The following is a 25451-nucleotide window of genomic DNA, read 5'->3' as shown; positions in this document are numbered from 1 at the left end:
TCCTATTTCAGTACCAGCTGCACATTGTCCGACTACAATAGTCATGTAAACACTCATAGATATATATTTACATCTACCAAGTATTATTTCCTCTATTTCTTACGAAAACTTTAAGTTAATTCATAGCTGTATAGAAACAGCCAGACTGAAATCCACACGCCCCATTTATCGATTGGTCGACACGCCCTGTTAATTGATTGGACGAAACCTACAGCGACCTATAAAAATCACGGACTCCACGAAATATTCATGATGATATCAGACTCAAAGTCTCACAGGAGCCGATTTGGCTGTTTCTTTTAGCTAACGTACTTATGTACATTAACAGTAATTTAGTGAATTTTACTAACTTTTCATAATCAGTTTATTAATTAGTTAAAGAAAGATGTTAATATAATTAAACAATAAAATGCTTTCTTTGATGATTCATGCGGGTTATGAAGGTAGCGATCATTAAAATTATGTGCGTGATGGGTTTTCATACGTACTCGCAGGGGTTTCGGGTCACGTGGTCAGGTAATATAAATAGTAGGACCATGCGGTGGCGTGGCACTCTAAGCTCGCTCGCTAGTAGTAGTAGTTAAAATGGCTGCAGATTATATGGAAAGTGTTGATTTTTGGCTGACAGATGGTTGTTTTATATCTGTTTTTGTGTATAAATAAAATAACGCTAGCGAGCAGCGTACCTATGTAGTACTTGTTGGTTTTATTCATTTAGCACTTTATTATTTTATATTCGGAAGAACGTAGTGAGGGAGAATATAATTGCAGAAAAAATTTACATAGTCCGCTAACGCGGGTTATGTATTTTTTCTGCAAAGACGCTACCTTCATATCCCGAATGAATCACCAAAGAAAGCATTTCATTGTTTAAATGACATAATTGTGAACATAACTAAGTTGCATGTCGACATAAATAAGTAGCATGTGGACAATATCAAGTTGCATGTTGACATAAATAAGTTGCATGTCAGCATGTTTATCTTGCATGTTAACATAAATAAGTTGCATGTCGACATAAATAAATAGCATCTAGCATCTTGGATGTCACATGTGAGAGATATATTTGATATTTTTTGAGATTTTTTATAATTCTTATTTGATTGCAATTTTCTCGCCTGTAAACATAGTTATGTTGCATGTCGACATAACTACAATGTATCTTGCATGTCACCATATTTAACTTGCATGTAGACATATTTAATGGAAAATAACTTGCACATAAGGGGCAGAGATATGCCACCACAGTACGCATTTTACTTGTATTGTACGGAAGCGTATATAATTTAGTGCCACGTTGTGGTTTTATATCTTTAAGATCCAATCTTTAATCTTGGAAATTCCAACTTTAAAGTTGATTTTCAAGGTTTTCCCTAGTTAGTTTTGAACTCTATATATATATATATATATATATATATATATATATATATATATATATATATATATATCGGACAATTTTTGAAATCGTCTTTATACCTGTCAGGAAATTACATTTTAGAGGTATCCTACGTGTGACTTGATTTGATAACAAACTATACAGGTATAGATGTTAATGAATAGAAATAATTTGTTTTAAAATTAAATTGGTTTTTATTTCATTTTTAAGGTGACGGCAAAGGTAGAAGTAAGTTCGGGCGGCCTTTCACAGGAAATCAAAGAAAAGCATTCACGAACACTTGAACCTATAACAAAAGCGTTCGTAAACAATCATCAAATCTGATTATCAATCCGCCGGTGGTATGATCTATGATCTTTAAATAGTAAATTTGTTAAAGCATTGGTCTTTTGAAAGTTTTCTAAAACAAAACACAGAGACTACTCACAAAATCTTCAGGGACATAGAAATAACAATGGAAGAAAACTTGTTGCACGAATCAAATAGAAATGATTATTTCTTTCGTTTTCCCGCAAAACGAAGGAATTAATTCACAAAATTAATATTGGTTTATCGAATCTTACTTTATCAAACTGGGTGAATTAGATGTATTCTTTTTAATGTCTCTTTGGGTTGTGTTAAAGGCTACAAAGAAGTAGAATATACTATTTTGAAAAATATTCACACCTCGTTTAATTAGCTTGACAAATTCATTTATCACGAATAAACATTACTTGCCTACGTCACAATATACGGGCAAAACGTATTAATCCATTAAAACTTTTCATAAGAGGTAAAAATACACTGTATTGTACTACAATAAAATCGCGAACATGCGCAATGAAAACTAAAGTCTGCCTTTGAAATGAGAGTCCTTATTTTAAGAGTTGTTAGTTGTAGAAAATTAAATAACAAGGAATAAATCTTATTCTACCTATGTTATATAAGCATAACATAACTTGGGACAGTGTACGCATTTTTATAAAACGCTTCGCGGTTTGCTAAGCGTAAACTGACCCAAGTTACGTTATATCGTATTTAATCCATTTTTGCGAGTCAAGGGTTTTTGATCCACTCCGCTCCCCGAAAACCCTTGGCTAGCGAAGATGTATTTAATCGGAAGAAATGAAAATGAATTATATATTTTTTCTTTTGATCGACGTTTCAAAGAAAACTTGACCGGAAAACTTTTTCATCAATGAGCTACGCGCATTAATGAAGTTTTCCGGTCAATTTTTCGTTTGATATGTCGATCAAAAGGAAAATTATCAAATTTATTTCTTAAATTCTTTCTTTATAGATAAAATTGTAACGTGTCTAACGTCATTGTTTCACATGGTATACTGACGTCATATAATATACAGCCTCCCTTATTTTCCACATTTGATTTACTAGACATTGTGAAATTTGTTTTACTAGTTGTCCTAATATTCAATATTGTATCATTTTCATATGTATAGCGGTACAAATCATTTTACTTTAAAATATTCTGGTATATTTTATTCAAGAATTAACACAGATTTCACAAAGTTCTGTACATCAAAAGTAGATCAAAGTCCATAATTTTCATCATGAAAATATACTCAGATAAATTAAGAGACATTTATGAGGCTTACCGATAGTCCTGACGTTCCAAAATGAAAAATAGAGCGATGTAAACCAATATAGTGAGAAATTCATTTTCACAAGTTTCACCGTTTTAAAAACCAAACATCTACTTTAGACATCTTTTGTCAAAAATGATCGAGATTTCACTCGTAATACAGTACATGCGTATTTAAATCTAATGAATGCACTATACACTTGATCAAATCTATCTATAATGTATTTAAATACTCCCAACTAACGGTTCATAAAAAGAAATTGCCTATCCATACCACAAAATTACCCGATTATTCACCCGCTATTTTTATTCTCTACGCTTTCACAAAATGAATAAATGATAGTTCTTAAGACCATAACTGAAGTTTGTCTGAATTTTCTTTGAGCTTTTCACCTTTATGAGACCAAAAGTTCAAATTCAAGTGAATTCAATACAGACGACAAACAGTATTCATTAGTTTTAACACAGCTACTTTTCCTGTGGGTGCGCGGAATCAAATTAGATATGGTATGACAATTTCGCAGTATACGATCACGATGAAGACGCAACTTTTTATAAATCATAAATTTTGTTTATCGATCAAAACTTAATTTACATTAACTTTATTCTTGTTTTGATAGTTTTTTTTTCTGTAAAATTAAAAAAAAATCATACAATAGTGATGATAAAAAAGGACCAGGTCAAAAATGTAAAATGAATAGCCATACGTTATCCTGATAATGCGAAAGTTTAACTCGTATGGTTGCATGGGGGGGGGGGGGGGTAACCCACTCAATCATGCATTCTACCACCCATCCGTCCCCACCTCTTGTGTTGATGCCATTTCAAAATAACGTTAGTCGAGATTGTCGTACTTTTATCGAAAGTAAGTCAAAGATGCTCATGAAGCTTAGAGCACGTGAACCTATCGTGGTGTATGCCTGATTTTTTTTTTTGGCGTTTTACCAAAAATAACTCTTATACAAGCGGTCAAAACTAGTTATATTATTTCCAGTCATAATTCAATTCTATGTACTCTTTATTCATTGCAGACATCACTCTGGACTCCACATTATTTGATTAGAAATTGTGTTACACAACGATGACTAAACATTTATTGACGTGATGTTGGCAGAATAAGCGATATGAAAGAATCTGTATATGAACAGAAGAAATTGCTCAATCGCCGTTCACTTATCCTTCCAAAACTCAACAGTGAGCGAAAAGCTGAAAGCAAACAATTTTTTTTTTGAATAATGGAAAATGTTTACCTTAGGAAGAATAGAAAGGCCTGACTTATTTCTTTTTAAAAAATTGCAAAACTGGAAGAGTCCCTATTAAAACCCCTGCCTGATCATTCAAACTAATGATTTGATGAAAAAAGATGCATTATCGGGTATTCTCAATTTAATCCGAAACCCAGTGGATTTCGATTATTTGATATCATTGGAAACGATAAAATACAATCAGAATCGGGCCTTCGGGTTAATTGAAAATACCTTCTGCTACTCAAGAGCATTTTCATTTTACATTCAACGTGATAGCGCGTGCGTGAAATTTTACGGTTATGTATTTCAATACACATTTATATATGTGGGTCGTAATTGTAAGACTCCAATCCAGTAATTCTAGATCTGTAGCTGTGCAATTAAACGTCATCATAATATACCAAGATATTAAATGGAATTCGATTACTTGCAAATAAAGAGCAAGGGATTTAGAAACACTTTGGACCATGTAATTAAATGTGAAAAAGTTCCCTAATGGAACATAACTCCAACCTTTTTATCTTTTCCTTTTTTCAATCATATTAATTATTGCTCGATTAAATGTTCGATTTGCTTTTAATTTTAATGACTATATCATTAAGTTAGTAAATATTAATTTAGTGAAGCGTGTAGATCGTAGATTACCCTAAATGGCAAGAAGATACACCTGTACCATGTGTTTGTATTGTAGGTATAGAAGCAGCGAAGAGATATTAAAAATCGCCGAACGCGCTGGAACATCTTCGCTAGCCAAGGGTTTTCGGTCCACTTCGCTCCACGCCCCATTATGGGAAGCGGAGTGGACCGAAAACCCTTGGCTAGCAAAGATGGGGTTGAGAGTAGGGTAGGGCTTTTCTAGACTCTAAATTTACATCAACAATAATTTACCCATAATATATATCTACGATACAAAGTTCTGTTTGATTGACATTTGAATAAATTTCACCAAAGATAAATTGTTGGAAATATCAACAGCTGATGATTTATCTTTAAAAAAATGTATGTAAATTTTGAACACTGAATAGAGTAGATGCATGAAGTTTTTTCTTATTAAATCAAACTAACATATATGTCGTTCAATATACATGCATTAAACCATTTTTGATAATAAAGTTGTTGAACATTGAAAGGAAGTCGGTGATTGGAACACTGGAAGACAGTACGCATCATCCGTGACGATTTAACACTTTTCCTCTTGAAACAGATACAGACATTATTTTTTGCACAGTTATTGCAATCCATTAGAATTCTGATGTGAAACCTACATGTTAAGATATTCATTTGAAATCGCAAATAAAAACTCTGACGTAAACTTATGTTTAGTAACAAAGGACCGGATGTAACATGGGACCGGTAACGGCCCGTGGTAAACAACACGACAAAACCGGCAACCATCCATTGTCGTCACCAACAAGTGAACGTCTTTCCTAAAATTTTAATCTATTTAGTCAATTAGATAATAACTCAAACATCAATTCCTTTAATAAGAACCAAACAATACCCACCCACCCCCACCCCCCACTCCCCGGAAGAGAGGAACAAATCCTAAATCCCTCCACCCCATCAAGCAATAACAATACTGACTTTCTGGTATTAACATGTGTCAAAAGAACAATATCCCTCCAACAGCAAAACATCTGATGAAAAATGTCCTAAATCGTTTACTAGCTTGCGTACGTGTTTCATGAATATTTTTTGTGAGGACGGGCAGGGGGGGGTCAGTACTGTCCAAATGTTTTAATGAGTATTTTTTCTTTTTTTTTTTGGTAAGAGTCAGTTCTGTCTATTGGTTGTGCTGTATATGTTCCTATCTACTGTTCTATAGTACAAAAACATGATTTATTAGAGCTTTCATTCAAAACATAATGAAAATTATCTCACAAAACTTTCACAAAATATGGATATCCTTAATTTTATGTCTTTTTTAGATAATTATAGCGTTAAACTAATTTTTTTTTTTGTATATGTAAATGCATTTCATAGCAATGTTGTACATGTATGTATAAAAATCATGACGTTTTTTAAATATGTGTTTACAATTATATAGAATGTACTCCACTGAATGTTTGGCTGGCGTAAATAAAGTCTACTATTTCCGAAGTCCTTGGGAGCTATAAAACATCATCCATTTTACATTGCCTAGTTAATGTGTTAATTTCTGAAATCATTAAATAAACCCCACCTTTTTTAACAGAAGTACTAGATGGTAGCCCGCGCAAATGCGGGAAATTACACTTTACAAATTGATAGGCTAGATATGTTAAACAAGATCATTTTACATAATTTTTTATAAAACATAAATTTTGTTTATCGATCAAAACTTAATTTGAATTAACTTTATTCTTGTTTTGATGGTTTATTTTCTGTAAAATTAAAAGAAAATCATACAATAGTGATGATAAAAAAGGCACAGGTCAAAAATGTAAAATGAATAGCCATACGTTGTCCTATTAATGCGAAAGTTTTACTCATATGGTTTGGGGGGGGGGAGTTGGTTATCCACTCAATCTTGCATTCTACCACCCATCCGTTCCCATCTCTTGTGTTGATGCCATTGTATAAATAGTGCCTGTTTGGGAGGGTAACAGTTGAAATTGACACCCCAAGGAAACTATTGTCAACCGACGCGAAGCAGAGGTTGACAATGGTTTTCGAGGGGTGTCAATTTCAACTGTTATCCTCCCAAACAGGCACTATTTATTTTATTATACTGAATATCTTAATGTTAGAGAATATTTTTACTGCTTTTATATAGAAATGACGTGAATTCTACGGCGAACTGTACGCGCATAATTTACGCGCATGTAACAATTTGTTGTGTTACCCGTTGCCAAGTGTGTTGCTAATGCTGAGGGTAATAGAACGAATTATCAACTGCGTCTAAACCAATCAGATTTCAGTATTTAACATGAAAGTATAATAATTCAAAGTGACACTCGTCGATATTGTCGTACTTTTATCAAAAGTAAGTCAAAGATGCTCGTGAAGGTTAGAGCAAGTGAACCGATCCTGATATATGACTGATTTTTTTTTTTGGCGTTTTGCCAAAAATATGTACTCTTTACATATTGCAGACAAAGATTTCTGAAGATCACTCTGTACTACACATTATTTGATCACAAATCGTATTACTCACAACGATGGCTAAACACTGATTGACGTGATGTTGGCAGAATAAGCGTGTAACGTGTTTTGTCTTGGGTTCTCAGGGATAATATATGAAATAAATTTTCCTCTAACTCTACCTGAGTTAATAATGATTGGTACAATGATTTTTCTCTAACTGGGTAACGTTTAAATCAGTATCAATCATAAATGGCGATAATGTGTGAGGTGGGCTTTCAGTACTGTGTGTCTATACCCGGTGCCTATTGAGAGAGAGGTACTTGGTGTCTCAATCTTCTTCAGATTTACTACACCAAGCACCTCACCACAATTCTCTGGGTTTCTTGCCACTAGTTTCTATTTAACCCTACCTCTTAACTCTTCTATCTTTCTTCTTTCTGTTTTCTTTCTTTCTATCTTGTCCTTTCTGCTCCGCTGTTCACAGACGACTCTCCCAGACTCTACAGCACAACTGTTTATATAACCTTGGAGTAGTCCACTCCAAGGGTAGTCAGGTTATTCCATTCCCCCCACCCAAATCTAATTCATCACAACGTTTATTGTAATAAGGCACAATCATTACATTACCCACGCCTCTATTACCATGCGTCCCGCATGTCTACTGTTTTTTATTTTTAACAATTTTTTTTTTGTTAAAGGTATTTAAAATATTTATTTTTCAAATATAAATGACAAAACCAACATAACTTTCTGTTATTGGCTGAAATAAGACAACTAGTCTCGCCATAAATCAATCACTGTTTTTTCGAAAGTTTCTTTCCTTTGAATTTATCAAACCACGTGTCCTCTTCAAATTTCTCAATTTTTTCACCATTCTCTTGATATTTTCTAATCACTCTGATAATCTTCTGGTGGCTTCTCTTCTTTTGATATTCGACCTTAAGGTTGGTCTGCGTTCCAACGTCTACTTTTCCCCTCCCAACAGCCTTACAACAAGAGCAATGACTCTCTGTCAGGGGTTCTTCTTCGGACGTCGTTTCACAGATCTCTATTTTTACCTCAGGTTCTTTACCCTGTCCCTCTGACAATACTGGCTCTTCTTCTATAGCTTTGCGTTTGACACCTGGCAATCTTGGGGTGGTTCTTTTCCGGTATGTTCTTTTGACCTCCACTTCGTCAAATATCAACTCTCCAGGGTCTTTATCCCAATCTTCATCTTCTCCAACACTCTTTGGTGTAGACTGAACCTGGTCTCGGGTGCCTGTTTTCACTCGGTCGTCACCATGGACTCTTTTGATGTGCCTGGTTAAAATTGTCTTTTTCCCAAAGGCTTGATCACAAAACTCGCATTCAAACTTCCTTTTGGACATGTCTTCCAAACCACAAGCTAACAAATGTTTACTCCACTCATCTTTAGACGGAAGTCGAATCAAGCATATTGAACACAGAAACCCTGGTTTTCTGGGTGTCACTTTTGTGAGTGGCATTTTACTGCTATCCTATCCTACAAATAAACAAATAAAAAATATTAACTTTTCTCAATTTTTTTTATATTTATATATTTATACAAAAAATAACAATGCTCAGTTAAGGATTGTAATCAAATTCATAATCACTATGCCATTTAGGCTTTCTGCGCTGTCTGCGATTAGAATATGTCATTTCTAATTCACTAAGTTCAGAATTTCCCAGCAAATCTGTCTTAAGTTCATCACCTTCCAGGTCATCACTAAGACTCTCATCTTTCGCATAATTTTTACTCTCAGTAAGCTGTTCAATTTCATTACTTAGGACCTGAGTCCCGTAAGGACGTAATCTATCAACATGTACTATGAGTGTCTTTTCGGAATCTTTATATCGTATTTTGTATGTAGTATTTGTGTGCTTTTCTTCAATAATGTAAGGACCATACCAAAAGTTCATCAACTTTGGAGATTTCCCTATTTTCCTCTGTGGGAAGAAAACCAATACCTCATCACCAACAGTAAACTGTTTACCAACCACATTTTGATCATGGTATTTCTTTTGTCTCAGCATTGATTGCTTACTTATCTGGCGTGTATACCTATACGCTTCTTCTAGTCTTTCACGAAGTGTCCATACATAATCATGCACTTTACTTGGTTTCATTTCGCTTGGTAATTCATACATTAGATCTAGTGGAGTGGATACTTCACGTCCGAACATAAGCATATTTGGTGTATAACCTGTGGTTTCATGAACAGCAGAGCGGTATGCCATGAGGACACATGGCAAATGTTTATCCCAGTCATGCTGGTGGTCAGACACATAGGCAGTCAACATCTTTGCTAATGTTTTGTTGAATCTCTCAACCATTCCATCAGACTTAGGGTGAAAAGCAGGGGTCCGAGTTTTTCTTATACCAAGCAAGTCACACAGTTCCTTAAACAACCTACTCTCGTACTGCCTGCCCTGATCACTATGGATAACTTCTGGCACACCCCATTTAGTTATGAACTGCTCTGCTATTACTTCGGCTACGGTCAGTGCTTCAATGTTTCTTAGTGGTTAAGCATCCGTCCACTTGGTGAAATAATCTGATATTACCAATATATACTTATTACCATTATCTGTTTCGGGCAACGGTCCCATAATGTCAGTAGCCACCCTTTCTAAAGGGTACCCAGTCTGGTCTACCTGCATGTAATTCTTTCCTTCAGACCGTATTTTTCTCTTACGACATTGTGGACACCCTGTTACATAGTTCCTTACATCACCTTGTAAACCCGTCCAGTAGAATTTTTCTCGAACCCTTGCCAACGTTTTGGTTACACCTAAATGACCAGAAGTTCGTGCGTCATGACATCGTTTTAGAATTTCTTTTCTTTCCGATAATGGGACCAAAATCTGCATAATCTCTTTTCTATTTCCTATCCATTTCCTACAAAGTAAATCATTTACAATATTCAGAGAATTCCACTGAGACCATAATGACTTAACGGTGTTGCTCTCACCTTTTATTTCAGTAAATGCCGGCCGCTTTTTGTCAGCCACCCATGTTTTTACCTTTTGTAGGTCAAAATCTTCCTTCTGAAGTTCTCTTATTGATAAATCATGCTCATCTTTGACTGTTTCTATTGCATGTATAATGTTAACTTCGGGTTCTTCCTTATTTATTTCGCTTTCTTCAGTGAATCCACACTGACGACAGGGATGCCTACTCAGACTGTCTGCGTTACAGTGCTTTGCACCTGGCCTATGCCTTATATCTAGATCATATGTACCAAGAAACTCGATCCATCTAGCTACCTGGCCTTGTGGATCTTTAAAACTCATAAGCCACTTTAGCGCACTGTGATCCGTTCTGACGATAGCTTTATGTCCATAAAGATAGTGGCGAAAGTGTTGACATGCATACACCACCGCTAAAAGCTCTTTTCGAGTAACACAATATTTACGTTCGCTCTTTGATAGAGTTCTACTAGCGTAGGAGATAACTCTCATATGACCATCAATTTCTTGAGATAAGACTGCTCCAATCCCTACCTGACTAGCATCGGTATCAAGAACAAAAGGTAACGAGAAGTCAGGATGAGCTAGAATAGGTGTACTTACTAAGTGACATTTTAGTTTTTCAAAAGCTTCATTACACTCTGTGGTCCATTTAAACACTCTACCTTTCTCTGTCAACCGAAACAGTGGCTTAGCTATAGGGGAGAAGCCAGCTATAAATCTCCTATAATAACTGCATAACCCCAAGAAAGATCGCACTTCAGTAGGATCAATTGGTACTGGCCAATTTTTAATCACTGCTATTTTCTGTGGGTCGGTTTGTACTCCAAGGCCAGACACTCGGTAACCCAGAAATAATACTTCCTTTTTAAACAACGTGCACTTTGACAGTTTCAACTTCAGTCCTGCTTGTTGAAGTCTTTGAAACATGTATTCGAGATTTTGCAAAGTCTCTTCGAATGTTTTGCCAAAGACAATTATGTCATCTATATATACTAAGCATATTTTAAAATGCAAACCAGCAAGGACAGTCTCCATTAGGCTCTCAAAAGTTGCTGGGCTGTTACAAAGTCCAAAAGGCATAACTGAGAATTGAAACAGACCATTTCTCGTAACAAACGCAGTTTTCTCTTTGTCCGCTTCGTCCATTTCCACCTGCCAAAAACCTGAATGAAGATCCAAAGTACAGAACCAGTGAGCCCCTCTCAAACGATCAAGTGAATCATCGATTCTTGGCAGGGGGTATGCATCTTTGACAGTTTTACTGTTTAGGGATCTATAATCCACACAAAATCTTTTAGTGCCATCCTTCTCCTCAACCAATACTACCCCGGCAGCCCATGGACTTGATGAAGTTTCTACTATACCCCGCTCAATCATATTTTCTACCTCTTTGTCAACAAATTCTGCTGCATGATGTGGTAGACGCCTCGGTGGTTGTTTGGTTGGTTTTGCACCTTCTGTGTTTATTTTGTGCTTTATTAACGACGTTCTTCCAAAATCGTCCTTGGACTTGGAAAACAAATTTTGATACCTGACTAAAATTACTTCTACTTTAGCTTTATGCTCTTCTGTGAGGTCCGTTGTCGCCTCCACATAGAGTTCATTTAAATGTCCTGGGATGTTTTCTCCCCCTTTTCCCGCCACAATAGAGTTAACTACTTTTACCTGGTCACACTCAGATACATCCGTCACCGGCGATGTTACACCTACTACCGTGTTCTTATAAATAGTTTGAATTTGACCTGACAGATTCATCAACCGCAATGCAACTCTTTTATCGAAGCTAACGAGAGTTCTAGCCAGCATTGCCTTACCATCTATTTGAAACTTTTCACACGGTTCTACTATCATAGGACATTCGACTGTAGTTCCAGGAAATGAAAGTATCTCTCCATAGCAAATCATCTCACTTCTAGGTGGAATTATAATTGTTTCGGTCAGACTAACACGAAAACATCCGATGTGGCCTTGTAACTGAAGTTCGTGTTCTACACCCTGTATATACATTTTATTTTGTGAAATGTCAACTAAACAATGACTGGATTTTAGGAAATAAAGACCTAAAATTCCGTCGGCCTTTATGTTAGCTACAACAGCCGTACATTCAAACATATACTCCCCTAGTTGGATTTTTAAATTTCCTTTTCCTTTCACTTCCAAAGGGGTTCCATCTGCACCTACTATGTTTTGTGCAACTGTTTCCAAAGGAATACGACCAGCCTTTTCCATGTTCTCAAATATTCTATCGGCAAGAATTGTCAATGTTGCACCGGTGTCAACTAACAAATTGCAAGGAACCATGTCTACAAGCCCGTTGATAAATAAACCAGATTCTGTACCGACTGTAGCATTCTTTATAGTGGCTGTATTCGACTTTGTATCATGGCTTTTATTCTTGAACTGAGTTTCACAATGTTCACCTGGTTTAGATTTAGCAGCTTTCTTTTGAGCCTGTTCTTGGTTTAACTTAATAAAGCAATCTTTGATTTTATGTCCACGCCTTCCGTAGTGATGGCATTTAAAATGGAAACGATCGACATGCTCTGCATTGGTATCCTTTGATTTGTCTGGCGCCTTGCTTGCAGACAATTTTGATATTTTATTTTCCAGATCTCTCATTGACTGTTGAATTTCTTGACGAAGCTTCAAAATTTCTTCATTCACACCAATGCTATTCTGTGCAGAAGCCGTATTTGTATCTACCGCGTCATTTGTAGCACCTCGAGCAAATCCGACGTCGTGCCTACGTTGACGCTCGGCTCTACAGAACGCTTCTATTTCGACTGCTAATCTTACGGCATCACTTAGAGATTTAGGACGGGACTGTTGAATACGCAGTCGCATGTCAAAATCCGACAGCGCATCAATAAACTGATCTTTGGCAATCATTTCAGTTACATCCCCTGGTGCCGTAGGGTATGCAAGATGAGTCAAGCGACGTATGCTTTCCCCTAGCTCTGGTAAAGTCTCTGTCGCTTTTTGGCGTTTTTCCCTTAGCATTGCTCGGTACAACTCGGTCTGATTAACAGGTGCATACCTAGCCTCTAATGCATCACATAAATCCTCATATGTGTAAACTGTGCCTGTTTTTATGTTTCCGAGTACAGTCTGTGCTTGTCCTCTTAAAGATGCTGCCAAGTATACATTCTTCTGTCGAGGATTCCACAAGTTAATACTACAGCAGGCTTCGAAATGAGCTTTATAGTCTATCCATGAGGAAGTGCCATCAAATGTTGCCGGTTTCATGATAGTTTTACCCATATTATTATCTACAAGATTGTTTTTAGTGTTACCTTGTGTGTTAACACTCCGATTAAAGACCTGGTTTGAATGTGGTCTATCATTCCATGCACCATGTCTTAATGTCCAAGTAACACTGGTTGTCGTTGATGTGGCACCGAGACTGTGTGTACTATGTGGAAAACTACCTGCGAGTAGCGTTTCCGAAAAATTTGGTTGTTCAATTGATCGAGGGTTTAAGTAATCACATTCGCTTTGTACGTTTCTTGACTTGTTTCCCCTCGATAAACAGAGAAATCTGACTTTGGATATTTTGAATAACCAAAATTCTCCGCTGTGTCCGATTTAACATTTGCACTTGCAGTGTTAGCATACTGAGATGATCTATCTTCCATACTTGTATCATATTTTGGTCTTACATCTACCCCGGAATCTGGTATCATAGAAGGATTAGATGTATATGGCGTAGATCTCAATCTATCCAATGTCTATTTTAGCTTCTCACGTCTAGCATCTATTACGCTAAGATCAGCCCAAAGTTCAGCTTCTTTGTCATTCATTTTAAATTTTCTATTATCTACACTAACACAAAAATACTACACAAAAGTTTTCTAATTCTTTTATTCTTATCGTTCACAAATTCAAAATTCAGATACACGGTTTCTTTGAACCTGGTACACACTACCCGGTAACACTTCACTTGGTTCAAAGCACCCGGTAACAATGCACTCGGTATCCAGTTCCTAATATAAAACGCTATTTGTTGATTCAAAAACAACAAAATTAAATTTATTAAATCAACGAAATCACTGATATTTTATCCCCGAACCGGCTGCCACCAAAATGTAACGTGTTTTGTCTTGGGTTCTCAGGGATAATATATGAAATAAATTTTCCTCTAACTCTACCTGAGTTAATAATGATTGGTACAATGATTTTTCTCTAACTGGGTAACGTTTAAATCAGTATCAATCATAAATGGCGATAATGTGTGAGGTGGGCTTTCAGTACTGTGTGTCTATACCCGGTGCCTATTGAGAGAGAGGTACTTGGTGTCTCAATCTTCTTCAGATTTACTACACCAAGCACCTCACCACAATTCTCTGGGTTTCTTGCCACTAGTTTCTATTTAACCCTACCTCTTAACTCTTCTATCTTTCTTCTTTCTGTTTTCTTTCTTTCTATCTTGTCCTTTCTGCTCCGCTGTTCACAGACGACTCTCCCAGACTCTACAGCACAACTGTTTATATAACCTTGGAGTAGTCCACTCCAAGGGTAGTCAGGTTATTCCATTCCCCCCACCCAAATCTAATTCATCACAACGTTTATTGTAATAAGGCACAATCATTACATTACCCACGCCTCTATTACCATGCGTCCCGCATGTCTACTGTTTTTTATTTTTAACAATTTTTTTTTTGTTAAAGGTATTTAAAATATTTATTTTTCAAATATAAATGACAAAACCAACATAACTTTCTGTTATTGGCTGAAATAAGACAACTAGTCTCGCCATAAATCAATCACTGTTTTTTCGAAAGTTTCTTTCCTTTGAATTTATCAAACCACGTGTCCTCTTCAAATTTCTCAATTTTTTCACCATTCTCTTGATATTTTCTAATCACTCTGATAATCTTCTGGTGGCTTCTCTTCTTTTGATATTCGACCTTAAGGTTGGTCTGCGTTCCAACGTCTACTTTTCCCCTCCCAACAGCCTTACAACAAGAGCAATGACTCTCTGTCAGGGGTTCTTCTTCGGACGTCGTTTCACAGATCTCTATTTTTACCTCAGGTTCTTTACCCTGTCCCTCTGACAATACTGGCTCTTCTTCTATAGCTTTGCGTTTGACACCTGGCAATCTTGGGGTGGTTCTTTTCCGGTATGTTCTTTTGACCTCCACTTCGTCAAATATCAACTCTCCAGGGTCTTTATCCCAATCTTCATCTTCTCCAACACTCTTTGGTGTAGACTGAACCTGGTCTCGGGTGCCTGTTTTCACTCGGTCGTCACCATGGACTCTTTTGATGTGCCTGGTTAAAATTGTCTTTTTCCCAAAGGCTTGATCACAAAACTCGCATTCAAACTTCCTTTTGGACATGTCTTCCAAACCACAAGCTAACAAATGTTTACTCCACTCATCTTTAGACGGAAGTCGAATCAAGCATATTGAACACAGAAACCCTGGTTTTCTGGGTGTCACTTTTGTGAGTGGCATTTTACTGCTATCCTATCCTACAAATAAACAAATAAAAAATATTAACTTTTCTCAATTTTTTTTATATTTATATATTTATACAAAAAATAACAATGCTCAGTTAAGGATTGTAATCAAATTCATAATCACTATGCCATTTAGGCTTTCTGCGCTGTCTGCGATTAGAATATGTCATTTCTAATTCACTAAGTTCAGAATTTCCCAGCAAATCTGTCTTAAGTTCATCACCTTCCAGGTCATCACTAAGACTCTCATCTTTCGCATAATTTTTACTCTCAGTAAGCTGTTCAATTTCATTACTTAGGACCTGAGTCCCGTAAGGACGTAATCTATCAACATGTACTATGAGTGTCTTTTCGGAATCTTTATATCGTATTTTGTATGTAGTATTTGTGTGCTTTTCTTCAATAATGTAAGGACCATACCAAAAGTTCATCAACTTTGGAGATTTCCCTATTTTCCTCTGTGGGAAGAAAACCAATACCTCATCACCAACAGTAAACTGTTTACCAACCACATTTTGATCATGGTATTTCTTTTGTCTCAGCATTGATTGCTTACTTATCTGGCGTGTATACCTATACGCTTCTTCTAGTCTTTCACGAAGTGTCCATACATAATCATGCACTTTACTTGGTTTCATTTCGCTTGGTAATTCATACATTAGATCTAGTGGAGTGGATACTTCACGTCCGAACATAAGCATATTTGGTGTATAACCTGTGGTTTCATGAACAGCAGAGCGGTATGCCATGAGGACACATGGCAAATGTTTATCCCAGTCATGCTGGTGGTCAGACACATAGGCAGTCAACATCTTTGCTAATGTTTTGTTGAATCTCTCAACCATTCCATCAGACTTAGGGTGAAAAGCAGGGGTCCGAGTTTTTCTTATACCAAGCAAGTCACACAGTTCCTTAAACAACCTACTCTCGTACTGCCTGCCCTGATCACTATGGATAACTTCTGGCACACCCCATTTAGTTATGAACTGCTCTGCTATTACTTCGGCTACGGTCAGTGCTTCAATGTTTCTTAGTGGTTAAGCATCCGTCCACTTGGTGAAATAATCTGATATTACCAATATATACTTATTACCATTATCTGTTTCGGGCAACGGTCCCATAATGTCAGTAGCCACCCTTTCTAAAGGGTACCCAGTCTGGTCTACCTGCATGTAATTCTTTCCTTCAGACCGTATTTTTCTCTTACGACATTGTGGACACCCTGTTACATAGTTCCTTACATCACCTTGTAAACCCGTCCAGTAGAATTTTTCTCGAACCCTTGCCAACGTTTTGGTTACACCTAAATGACCAGAAGTTCGTGCGTCATGACATCGTTTTAGAATTTCTTTTCTTTCCGATAATGGGACCAAAATCTGCATAATCTCTTTTCTATTTCCTATCCATTTCCTACAAAGTAAATCATTTACAATATTCAGAGAATTCCACTGAGACCATAATGACTTAACGGTGTTGCTCTCACCTTTTATTTCAGTAAATGCCGGCCGCTTTTTGTCAGCCACCCATGTTTTTACCTTTTGTAGGTCAAAATCTTCCTTCTGAAGTTCTCTTATTGATAAATCATGCTCATCTTTGACTGTTTCTATTGCATGTATAATGTTAACTTCGGGTTCTTCCTTATTTATTTCGCTTTCTTCAGTGAATCCACACTGACGACAGGGATGCCTACTCAGACTGTCTGCGTTACAGTGCTTTGCACCTGGCCTATGCCTTATATCTAGATCATATGTACCAAGAAACTCGATCCATCTAGCTACCTGGCCTTGTGGATCTTTAAAACTCATAAGCCACTTTAGCGCACTGTGATCCGTTCTGACGATAGCTTTATGTCCATAAAGATAGTGGCGAAAGTGTTGACATGCATACACCACCGCTAAAAGCTCTTTTCGAGTAACACAATATTTACGTTCGCTCTTTGATAGAGTTCTACTAGCGTAGGAGATAACTCTCATATGACCATCAATTTCTTGAGATAAGACTGCTCCAATCCCTACCTGACTAGCATCGGTATCAAGAACAAAAGGTAACGAGAAGTCAGGATGAGCTAGAATAGGTGTACTTACTAAGTGACATTTTAGTTTTTCAAAAGCTTCATTACACTCTGTGGTCCATTTAAACACTCTACCTTTCTCTGTCAACCGAAACAGTGGCTTAGCTATAGGGGAGAAGCCAGCTATAAATCTCCTATAATAACTGCATAACCCCAAGAAAGATCGCACTTCAGTAGGATCAATTGGTACTGGCCAATTTTTAATCACTGCTATTTTCTGTGGGTCGGTTTGTACTCCAAGGCCAGACACTCGGTAACCCAGAAATAATACTTCCTTTTTAAACAACGTGCACTTTGACAGTTTCAACTTCAGTCCTGCTTGTTGAAGTCTTTGAAACATGTATTCGAGATTTTGCAAAGTCTCTTCGAATGTTTTGCCAAAGACAATTATGTCATCTATATATACTAAGCATATTTTAAAATGCAAACCAGCAAGGACAGTCTCCATTAGGCTCTCAAAAGTTGCTGGGCTGTTACAAAGTCCAAAAGGCATAACTGAGAATTGAAACAGACCATTTCTCGTAACAAACGCAGTTTTCTCTTTGTCCGCTTCGTCCATTTCCACCTGCCAAAAACCTGAATGAAGATCCAAAGTACAGAACCAGTGAGCCCCTCTCAAACGATCAAGTGAATCATCGATTCTTGGCAGGGGGTATGCATCTTTGACAGTTTTACTGTTTAGGGATCTATAATCCACACAAAATCTTTTAGTGCCATCCTTCTCCTCAACCAATACTACCCCGGCAGCCCATGGACTTGATGAAGTTTCTACTATACCCCGCTCAATCATATTTTCTACCTCTTTGTCAACAAATTCTGCTGCATGATGTGGTAGACGCCTCGGTGGTTGTTTGGTTGGTTTTGCACCTTCTGTGTTTATTTTGTGCTTTATTAACGACGTTCTTCCAAAATCGTCCTTGGACTTGGAAAACAAATTTTGATACCTGACTAAAATTACTTCTACTTTAGCTTTATGCTCTTCTGTGAGGTCCGTTGTCGCCTCCACATAGAGTTCATTTAAATGTCCTGGGATGTTTTCTCCCCCTTTTCCCGCCACAATAGAGTTAACTACTTTTACCTGGTCACACTCAGATACATCCGTCACCGGCGATGTTACACCTACTACCGTGTTCTTATAAATAGTTTGAATTTGACCTGACAGATTCATCAACCGCAATGCAACTCTTTTATCGAAGCTAACGAGAGTTCTAGCCAGCATTGCCTTACCATCTATTTGAAACTTTTCACACGGTTCTACTATCATAGGACATTCGACTGTAGTTCCAGGAAATGAAAGTATCTCTCCATAGCAAATCATCTCACTTCTAGGTGGAATTATAATTGTTTCGGTCAGACTAACACGAAAACATCCGATGTGGCCTTGTAACTGAAGTTCGTGTTCTACACCCTGTATATACATTTTATTTTGTGAAATGTCAACTAAACAATGACTGGATTTTAGGAAATAAAGACCTAAAATTCCGTCGGCCTTTATGTTAGCTACAACAGCCGTACATTCAAACATATACTCCCCTAGTTGGATTTTTAAATTTCCTTTTCCTTTCACTTCCAAAGGGGTTCCATCTGCACCTACTATGTTTTGTGCAACTGTTTCCAAAGGAATACGACCAGCCTTTTCCATGTTCTCAAATATTCTATCGGCAAGAATTGTCAATGTTGCACCGGTGTCAACTAACAAATTGCAAGGAACCATGTCTACAAGCCCGTTGATAAATAAACCAGATTCTGTACCGACTGTAGCATTCTTTATAGTGGCTGTATTCGACTTTGTATCATGGCTTTTATTCTTGAACTGAGTTTCACAATGTTCACCTGGTTTAGATTTAGCAGCTTTCTTTTGAGCCTGTTCTTGGTTTAACTTAATAAAGCAATCTTTGATTTTATGTCCACGCCTTCCGTAGTGATGGCATTTAAAATGGAAACGATCGACATGCTCTGCATTGGTATCCTTTGATTTGTCTGGCGCCTTGCTTGCAGACAATTTTGATATTTTATTTTCCAGATCTCTCATTGACTGTTGAATTTCTTGACGAAGCTTCAAAATTTCTTCATTCACACCAATGCTATTCTGTGCAGAAGCCGTATTTGTATCTACCGCGTCATTTGTAGCACCTCGAGCAAATCCGACGTCGTGCCTACGTTGACGCTCGGCTCTACAGAACGCTTCTATTTCGACTGCTAATCTTACGGCATCACTTAGAGATTTAGGACGGGACTGTTGAATACGCAGTCGCATGTCAAAATCCGACAGCGCATCAATAAACTGATCTTTGGCAATCATTTCAGTTACATCCCCTGGTGCCGTAGGGTATGCAAGATGAGTCAAGCGACGTATGCTTTCCCCTAGCTCTGGTAAAGTCTCTGTCGCTTTTTGGCGTTTTTCCCTTAGCATTGCTCGGTACAACTCGGTCTGATTAACAGGTGCATACCTAGCCTCTAATGCATCACATAAATCCTCATATGTGTAAACTGTGCCTGTTTTTATGTTTCCGAGTACAGTCTGTGCTTGTCCTCTTAAAGATGCTGCCAAGTATACATTCTTCTGTCGAGGATTCCACAAGTTAATACTACAGCAGGCTTCGAAATGAGCTTTATAGTCTATCCATGAGGAAGTGCCATCAAATGTTGCCGGTTTCATGATAGTTTTACCCATATTATTATCTACAAGATTGTTTTTAGTGTTACCTTGTGTGTTAACACTCCGATTAAAGACCTGGTTTGAATGTGGTCTATCATTCCATGCACCATGTCTTAATGTCCAAGTAACACTGGTTGTCGTTGATGTGGCACCGAGACTGTGTGTACTATGTGGAAAACTACCTGCGAGTAGCGTTTCCGAAAAATTTGGTTGTTCAATTGATCGAGGGTTTAAGTAATCACATTCGCTTTGTACGTTTCTTGACTTGTTTCCCCTCGATAAACAGAGAAATCTGACTTTGGATATTTTGAATAACCAAAATTCTCCGCTGTGTCCGATTTAACATTTGCACTTGCAGTGTTAGCATACTGAGATGATCTATCTTCCATACTTGTATCATATTTTGGTCTTACATCTACCCCGGAATCTGGTATCATAGAAGGATTAGATGTATATGGCGTAGATCTCAATCTATCCAATGTCTATTTTAGCTTCTCACGTCTAGCATCTATTACGCTAAGATCAGCCCAAAGTTCAGCTTCTTTGTCATTCATTTTAAATTTTCTATTATCTACACTAACACAAAAATACTACACAAAAGTTTTCTAATTCTTTTATTCTTATCGTTCACAAATTCAAAATTCAGATACACGGTTTCTTTGAACCTGGTACACACTACCCGGTAACACTTCACTTGGTTCAAAGCACCCGGTAACAATGCACTCGGTATCCAGTTCCTAATATAAAACGCTATTTGTTGATTCAAAAACAACAAAATTAAATTTATTAAATCAACGAAATCACTGATATTTTATCCCCGAACCGGCTGCCACCAAAATGTAACGTGTTTTGTCTTGGGTTCTCAGGGATAATATATGAAATAAATTTTCCTCTAACACTACCTGAGTTAATAATGATTTGTACAATGATTTTTCTCTAACTGGGTAACGTTTAAATCAGTATCAATCATAAATGGCGATAATGTGTGAGGTGGGCTTTCAGTACTGTGGTTCTATACCCGGTTCCTATTGAGAGAGAGGTACTTGGTGTCTCAATCTTCTTCAGATTTACTACACCAAGCACCTCACCACAATTCCCTGGGTTTCTTGCCACTAGTTTCTATTTAACCATACCTCTTAACTCTTCTATCTTTCTTCTTTCTATTTTCTTTCTTTCTATCTTGTCCTTTCTACTCCGCTGTTCACAGACGACTCTCCCAGACTCTACAGCACAACTGTTTATATAACCTTGGAGTAGTCCACTCCAAGGGTAGTCAGGTTATTCCATTTCCCCCACCCAAATCTAATTCATCACAACGTTTATTGTAATCAGGCATAATCATTACAAGCGATATGAAAGAATCTGTATATGAACAGAAGAAATTGCTCAATCGCCGTTCACTTATCCTTCCTAAAGTGACGTAAATCGTTTACTAGCTTGCGTACGTGTTTCATGAATATTTTTTGTGAGGACGGGCAGGGGGGTCAGTACTGTCCAAATGCTTTTATGAGTATTTCTTACTTCTTTTGTTTTGTATGAGTCAGCTCTGTCTATTGGTTGTGCTGTATATGTTCCTATCTACTGTTCTATAGTACAAAAACATGATTTATTAGAGCTTTCATTCATAACATAATGAAAATTATGATCTCACAAAACTTTCACAAAATATGGATATCCTTAATTTTATGTTTTTTTTTAGATAATTAAAGCGTTAAAATAATTTTTCATTTTGTTTTTTGTATATGTAAATGCATTTCATAGCAATGTTGTACATGTATGTATAAAAATCATGACTTTTTTAAATATGTGTATACAATTACATAGAATGTACTCCATTGAATGTTTGGCTGGCGTAAATACAGTCTACTCTTTCCGTAGTCCTTGGGAGCTATAAAAATCATCCATTTTACATTGCCTTAGTTAATTTGTTAATTTCCGAAATCATTAAATTAACCCACCTTTTTTAACAGAAGTACTAGATGGTAGCCCGCGCAAATGCGGGAAATTACACTTTACAAATTGATAGGCTAGATATGTTTAACAAGATCATTTTACATAATTTTTGTAAATACTGTGTTTGAATTGAAAGAATTTGAACCAACTGACTTAAAATAAGAGGTCCACGGGCCACATCGCTCACGGATGCAACATGGCCATAATGGAACCAGATTTATGGAGTCGTATACGAGATATCTGGACAATGTAGTAGAATAGATCCTGTATACAAAGATTTTCAAAATTTTCTCCAGATGTTCTTATGTTAAACATTGAATCCTTTTCGTAACAGGATAATTTCATAGTCATAACACATATTGAGTATTGAGGTTCTCAAGAAGATCTTAAACAATTGTTCATATAAGACACACACACACACACACACACACACACACACACACACACACATGTATATATATATATATATATATATATATATATATATATATATATATATATATATATATATATATATATAAACCTACAACAAAATTTGAGCCTCTGGCGGCGCCCAAAAAATTGTCATAAGCTGAGAATTAACAATATGTCAAGATGCTCGAGTATAAGTAATGCCAAGTATTATAACATTGGAGTTTTTAACATAATCTAAAAAAAATTTCCTATGAAAGAATTGGACCCCCCCCCCTCCTTTCAATGTGGTCCACCCTACCCTTAAGATCATAACATTGCCCCACTCTACCCTTGGGTATCATTATTTTAGCAAACTTGAAACTACCTTAATTAAGGATGCTTCCAGACAAGTGACATAATTTCATAAACTTCATCAAAGCATAAATCATGTTAAAATTTTATTTTTTAAAGAGGATCTACAGGAAATATGAATAATTTTCCGTACAGCATATAAAAATTCATACACCATGGATGATCTTGGATAGGTTACGACGGGTCTCTAGGATTGGAGGTAGTTCTTATCCAGCCACATGATGTTCTCTGGCTCGTCTATGTAGAACCCAAACTTCTGGTAGAGTGGGACAAACTTGTCTTTACAGTGTAATGAAACCCGAAAGCAGCCAACTTTTTTACACAGAATGGTCGTCACATCCATCAAACTATTAAAAGTAACAGTGGGGTATTAAAATTTACGTGATAATACATGATTATAGTATTTCGCAGAGAGAGAGAGAGAGAGAGAGAGAGAGAGAGAGAGAGAGAGAGAGAGAGAGAGAGAGTAGGGGTAGACTTTACAGTTTTCCTAGCTGCTGTCCTCTGTACCTTTCTAAAACTGCGATATCTTCTAAACGGCCTCTCTTTAATGTATTAAAAAAGAATACATTCATAAGATTTCTAACATGGAAAAAAGATTTGATCTAAACATAAATCAACTTTGCAATTAAAGCTTATTGGGTTAAATTAAGGAATAGAATTCCATGTCGCTTTTTTTTTTATTCGTTCTGCCATCGTCAGAAACCCACCGGCAGACGCAATGCCATTATCTTTATAATAATTTAATCCTGGTTGCAACGCGGCATTTGATTGGATACAAAAACTTAGATAAATTTGCATATTTACCGATTTAAATATCGGTAATTTGATTACTTTCATTATTCATGAATATAGACGTCAACCTTAACACTGGGTTGTAGAAACTTCAGCTCCACGTGTAAAACAACATTTCCCACGATTTTCTTTGTGGAGGTGTCCTCAATAACAGTAATGATGTAGGATCCGCCACTGGCCTTCATTTTGTCGAATCTATCCTTCAAATTGATTTTTGAAATCTTATATAAAAATACATCGCGTGAATTGGTATAAAAAGAAATAATAAGGTTGTACTTTCATAAGTATATTGTATATCAATAAAATTGAGGGGATCACAAAAAATTTTGTACTATTTACTTTAAGTAGTCCATTCATACTAGTAACGTATTCCATCTCTAATAGATTGTAACTTGATCACTAGAATCTTGGTATGATTTTAAAGGGTTTATCAATTACTAGAGTAATAAAGATTTATACCTTAGGAATTTTATCAAAAAGTAACAAATGTATCACCGTTTGAGGTTAATATTGAAGTCTATGGGGAAATAAAAAGATACTTTTTTTAATAGCCAAAAAATTCACAATTGCCGTATATATTCCGAGAAAATGATATTTTCCTAATTCAAATGAAGGACAGACAACTCTTTTAATAACAGGTTTTTCACTGAATATTTGGTTTATGTCAGCCCCATAATTACTTTGAAAGACTTGTTCAATATACATGTAGTCTAAATCAATCAAAGTTTTACTTCAGTTAAACATAACCCACAATTTAGAGGTATATTGAATGATTTTCCTGTTGCAGCTTATGTACATGAAATAGTATCATTATCATCAACAAAAATATTTCTGATACGTGTCATCATTTGGTACTTTTTTTCATGTAAGCATAGTAAATTTTACATAGTGATTTGAAAACAAAGCTAACGGTCATCAACTCATTGTCTCATAAACAAATTTATTATACGTCAATATAATAATTCTACATAACACGATATCTGATTGGTTCTAGAGAATCACGTGCCTGGGCAATAAAACTTCATATTTCCCTGTCATCGTCATATTCTTCATCATAATTCACCCTCTCGAATTTTCATTTAACGGTTATAAAAAATCCCGAGGATGAGCATACGATGCAATTAAATGATTAATTCTATTCAATCGTTTTGAATCCTTTTTATTTCAGAAACCGTTATAATAGAAAGAAACCGGTAAACATTAACAACGTTATAGTGCTTTTATTACTAGAATTGAAAAACGATTAGAAACTGATGTATCTTATGAACGTTCGGGAAATATGAAGATTTATTCCCTCATAAAAAATCATTTCCCTCATAATCATGCAATAAATGTATAATAAGATTTGCTGTCAAACCTTCAAATTCTTGTTGGGTAATTCCTTGATCCCGAACATCGAGAGCCGAGAGCAGAAGGTCCATATATCCTGTGAATATATTTCATAGAATGTAGCAAGTTGTTAGATTTTGTGTTCAAATCC

At 36.4% G+C, this 25451-nt stretch overlaps 2 protein-coding genes across 3 annotated transcripts in view; both read right to left on the bottom strand.

Moving 5' to 3' along the window:
• Positions 1-3169, bottom strand: part of LOC105346396 (uncharacterized) — a 13909-nt gene extending 10740 nt beyond the window's left edge. The window contains exons 1-2 of the mRNA XM_066084994.1: positions 2992-3169; positions 1-32 (exon numbers count right to left, since the gene is read on the bottom strand). The exon at positions 1-32 is cut by the window's left edge and continues 40 nt beyond it. Coding sequence (XP_065941066.1) covers positions 1-32; positions 2992-3055 — 96 coding nt within the window. The 5' untranslated portion in view covers positions 3056-3169. The remainder of the gene's footprint in view (positions 33-2991) is intronic.
• A 20080-nt stretch (positions 3170-23249) lies between these two features.
• Positions 23250-25451, bottom strand: LOC117691449 (probable glucosamine 6-phosphate N-acetyltransferase). Of its 2 annotated transcripts, none has more exons than XM_066085667.1 (4): positions 25329-25451; positions 24040-24166; positions 23660-23721; positions 23250-23523 (listed from the first exon to the last, which is right to left on the bottom strand). In XM_066085667.1, the coding sequence occupies exons 2-4, from the start codon at positions 24154-24156 to the stop codon at positions 23364-23366; spliced, it is 339 nt and encodes a 112-aa protein (XP_065941739.1). In that variant the 5' UTR covers positions 24157-24166; positions 25329-25451; the 3' UTR covers positions 23250-23363. The 2 variants fall into 2 exon arrangements, with proteins under 2 accessions (XP_065941739.1, XP_065941740.1); XM_066085668.1 differs by having other exon boundaries at positions 23687-23721.

The sequence above is a fragment of the Magallana gigas genome, chromosome 5 (genome assembly GCF_963853765.1).
Source record: "Magallana gigas chromosome 5, xbMagGiga1.1, whole genome shotgun sequence".
NCBI lineage: Eukaryota > Metazoa > Mollusca > Bivalvia > Ostreida > Ostreidae > Magallana > Magallana gigas.
Note: the sequence above shows the minus strand (reverse complement) of the source record. Positions and strands in the feature narration are given on the sequence as shown.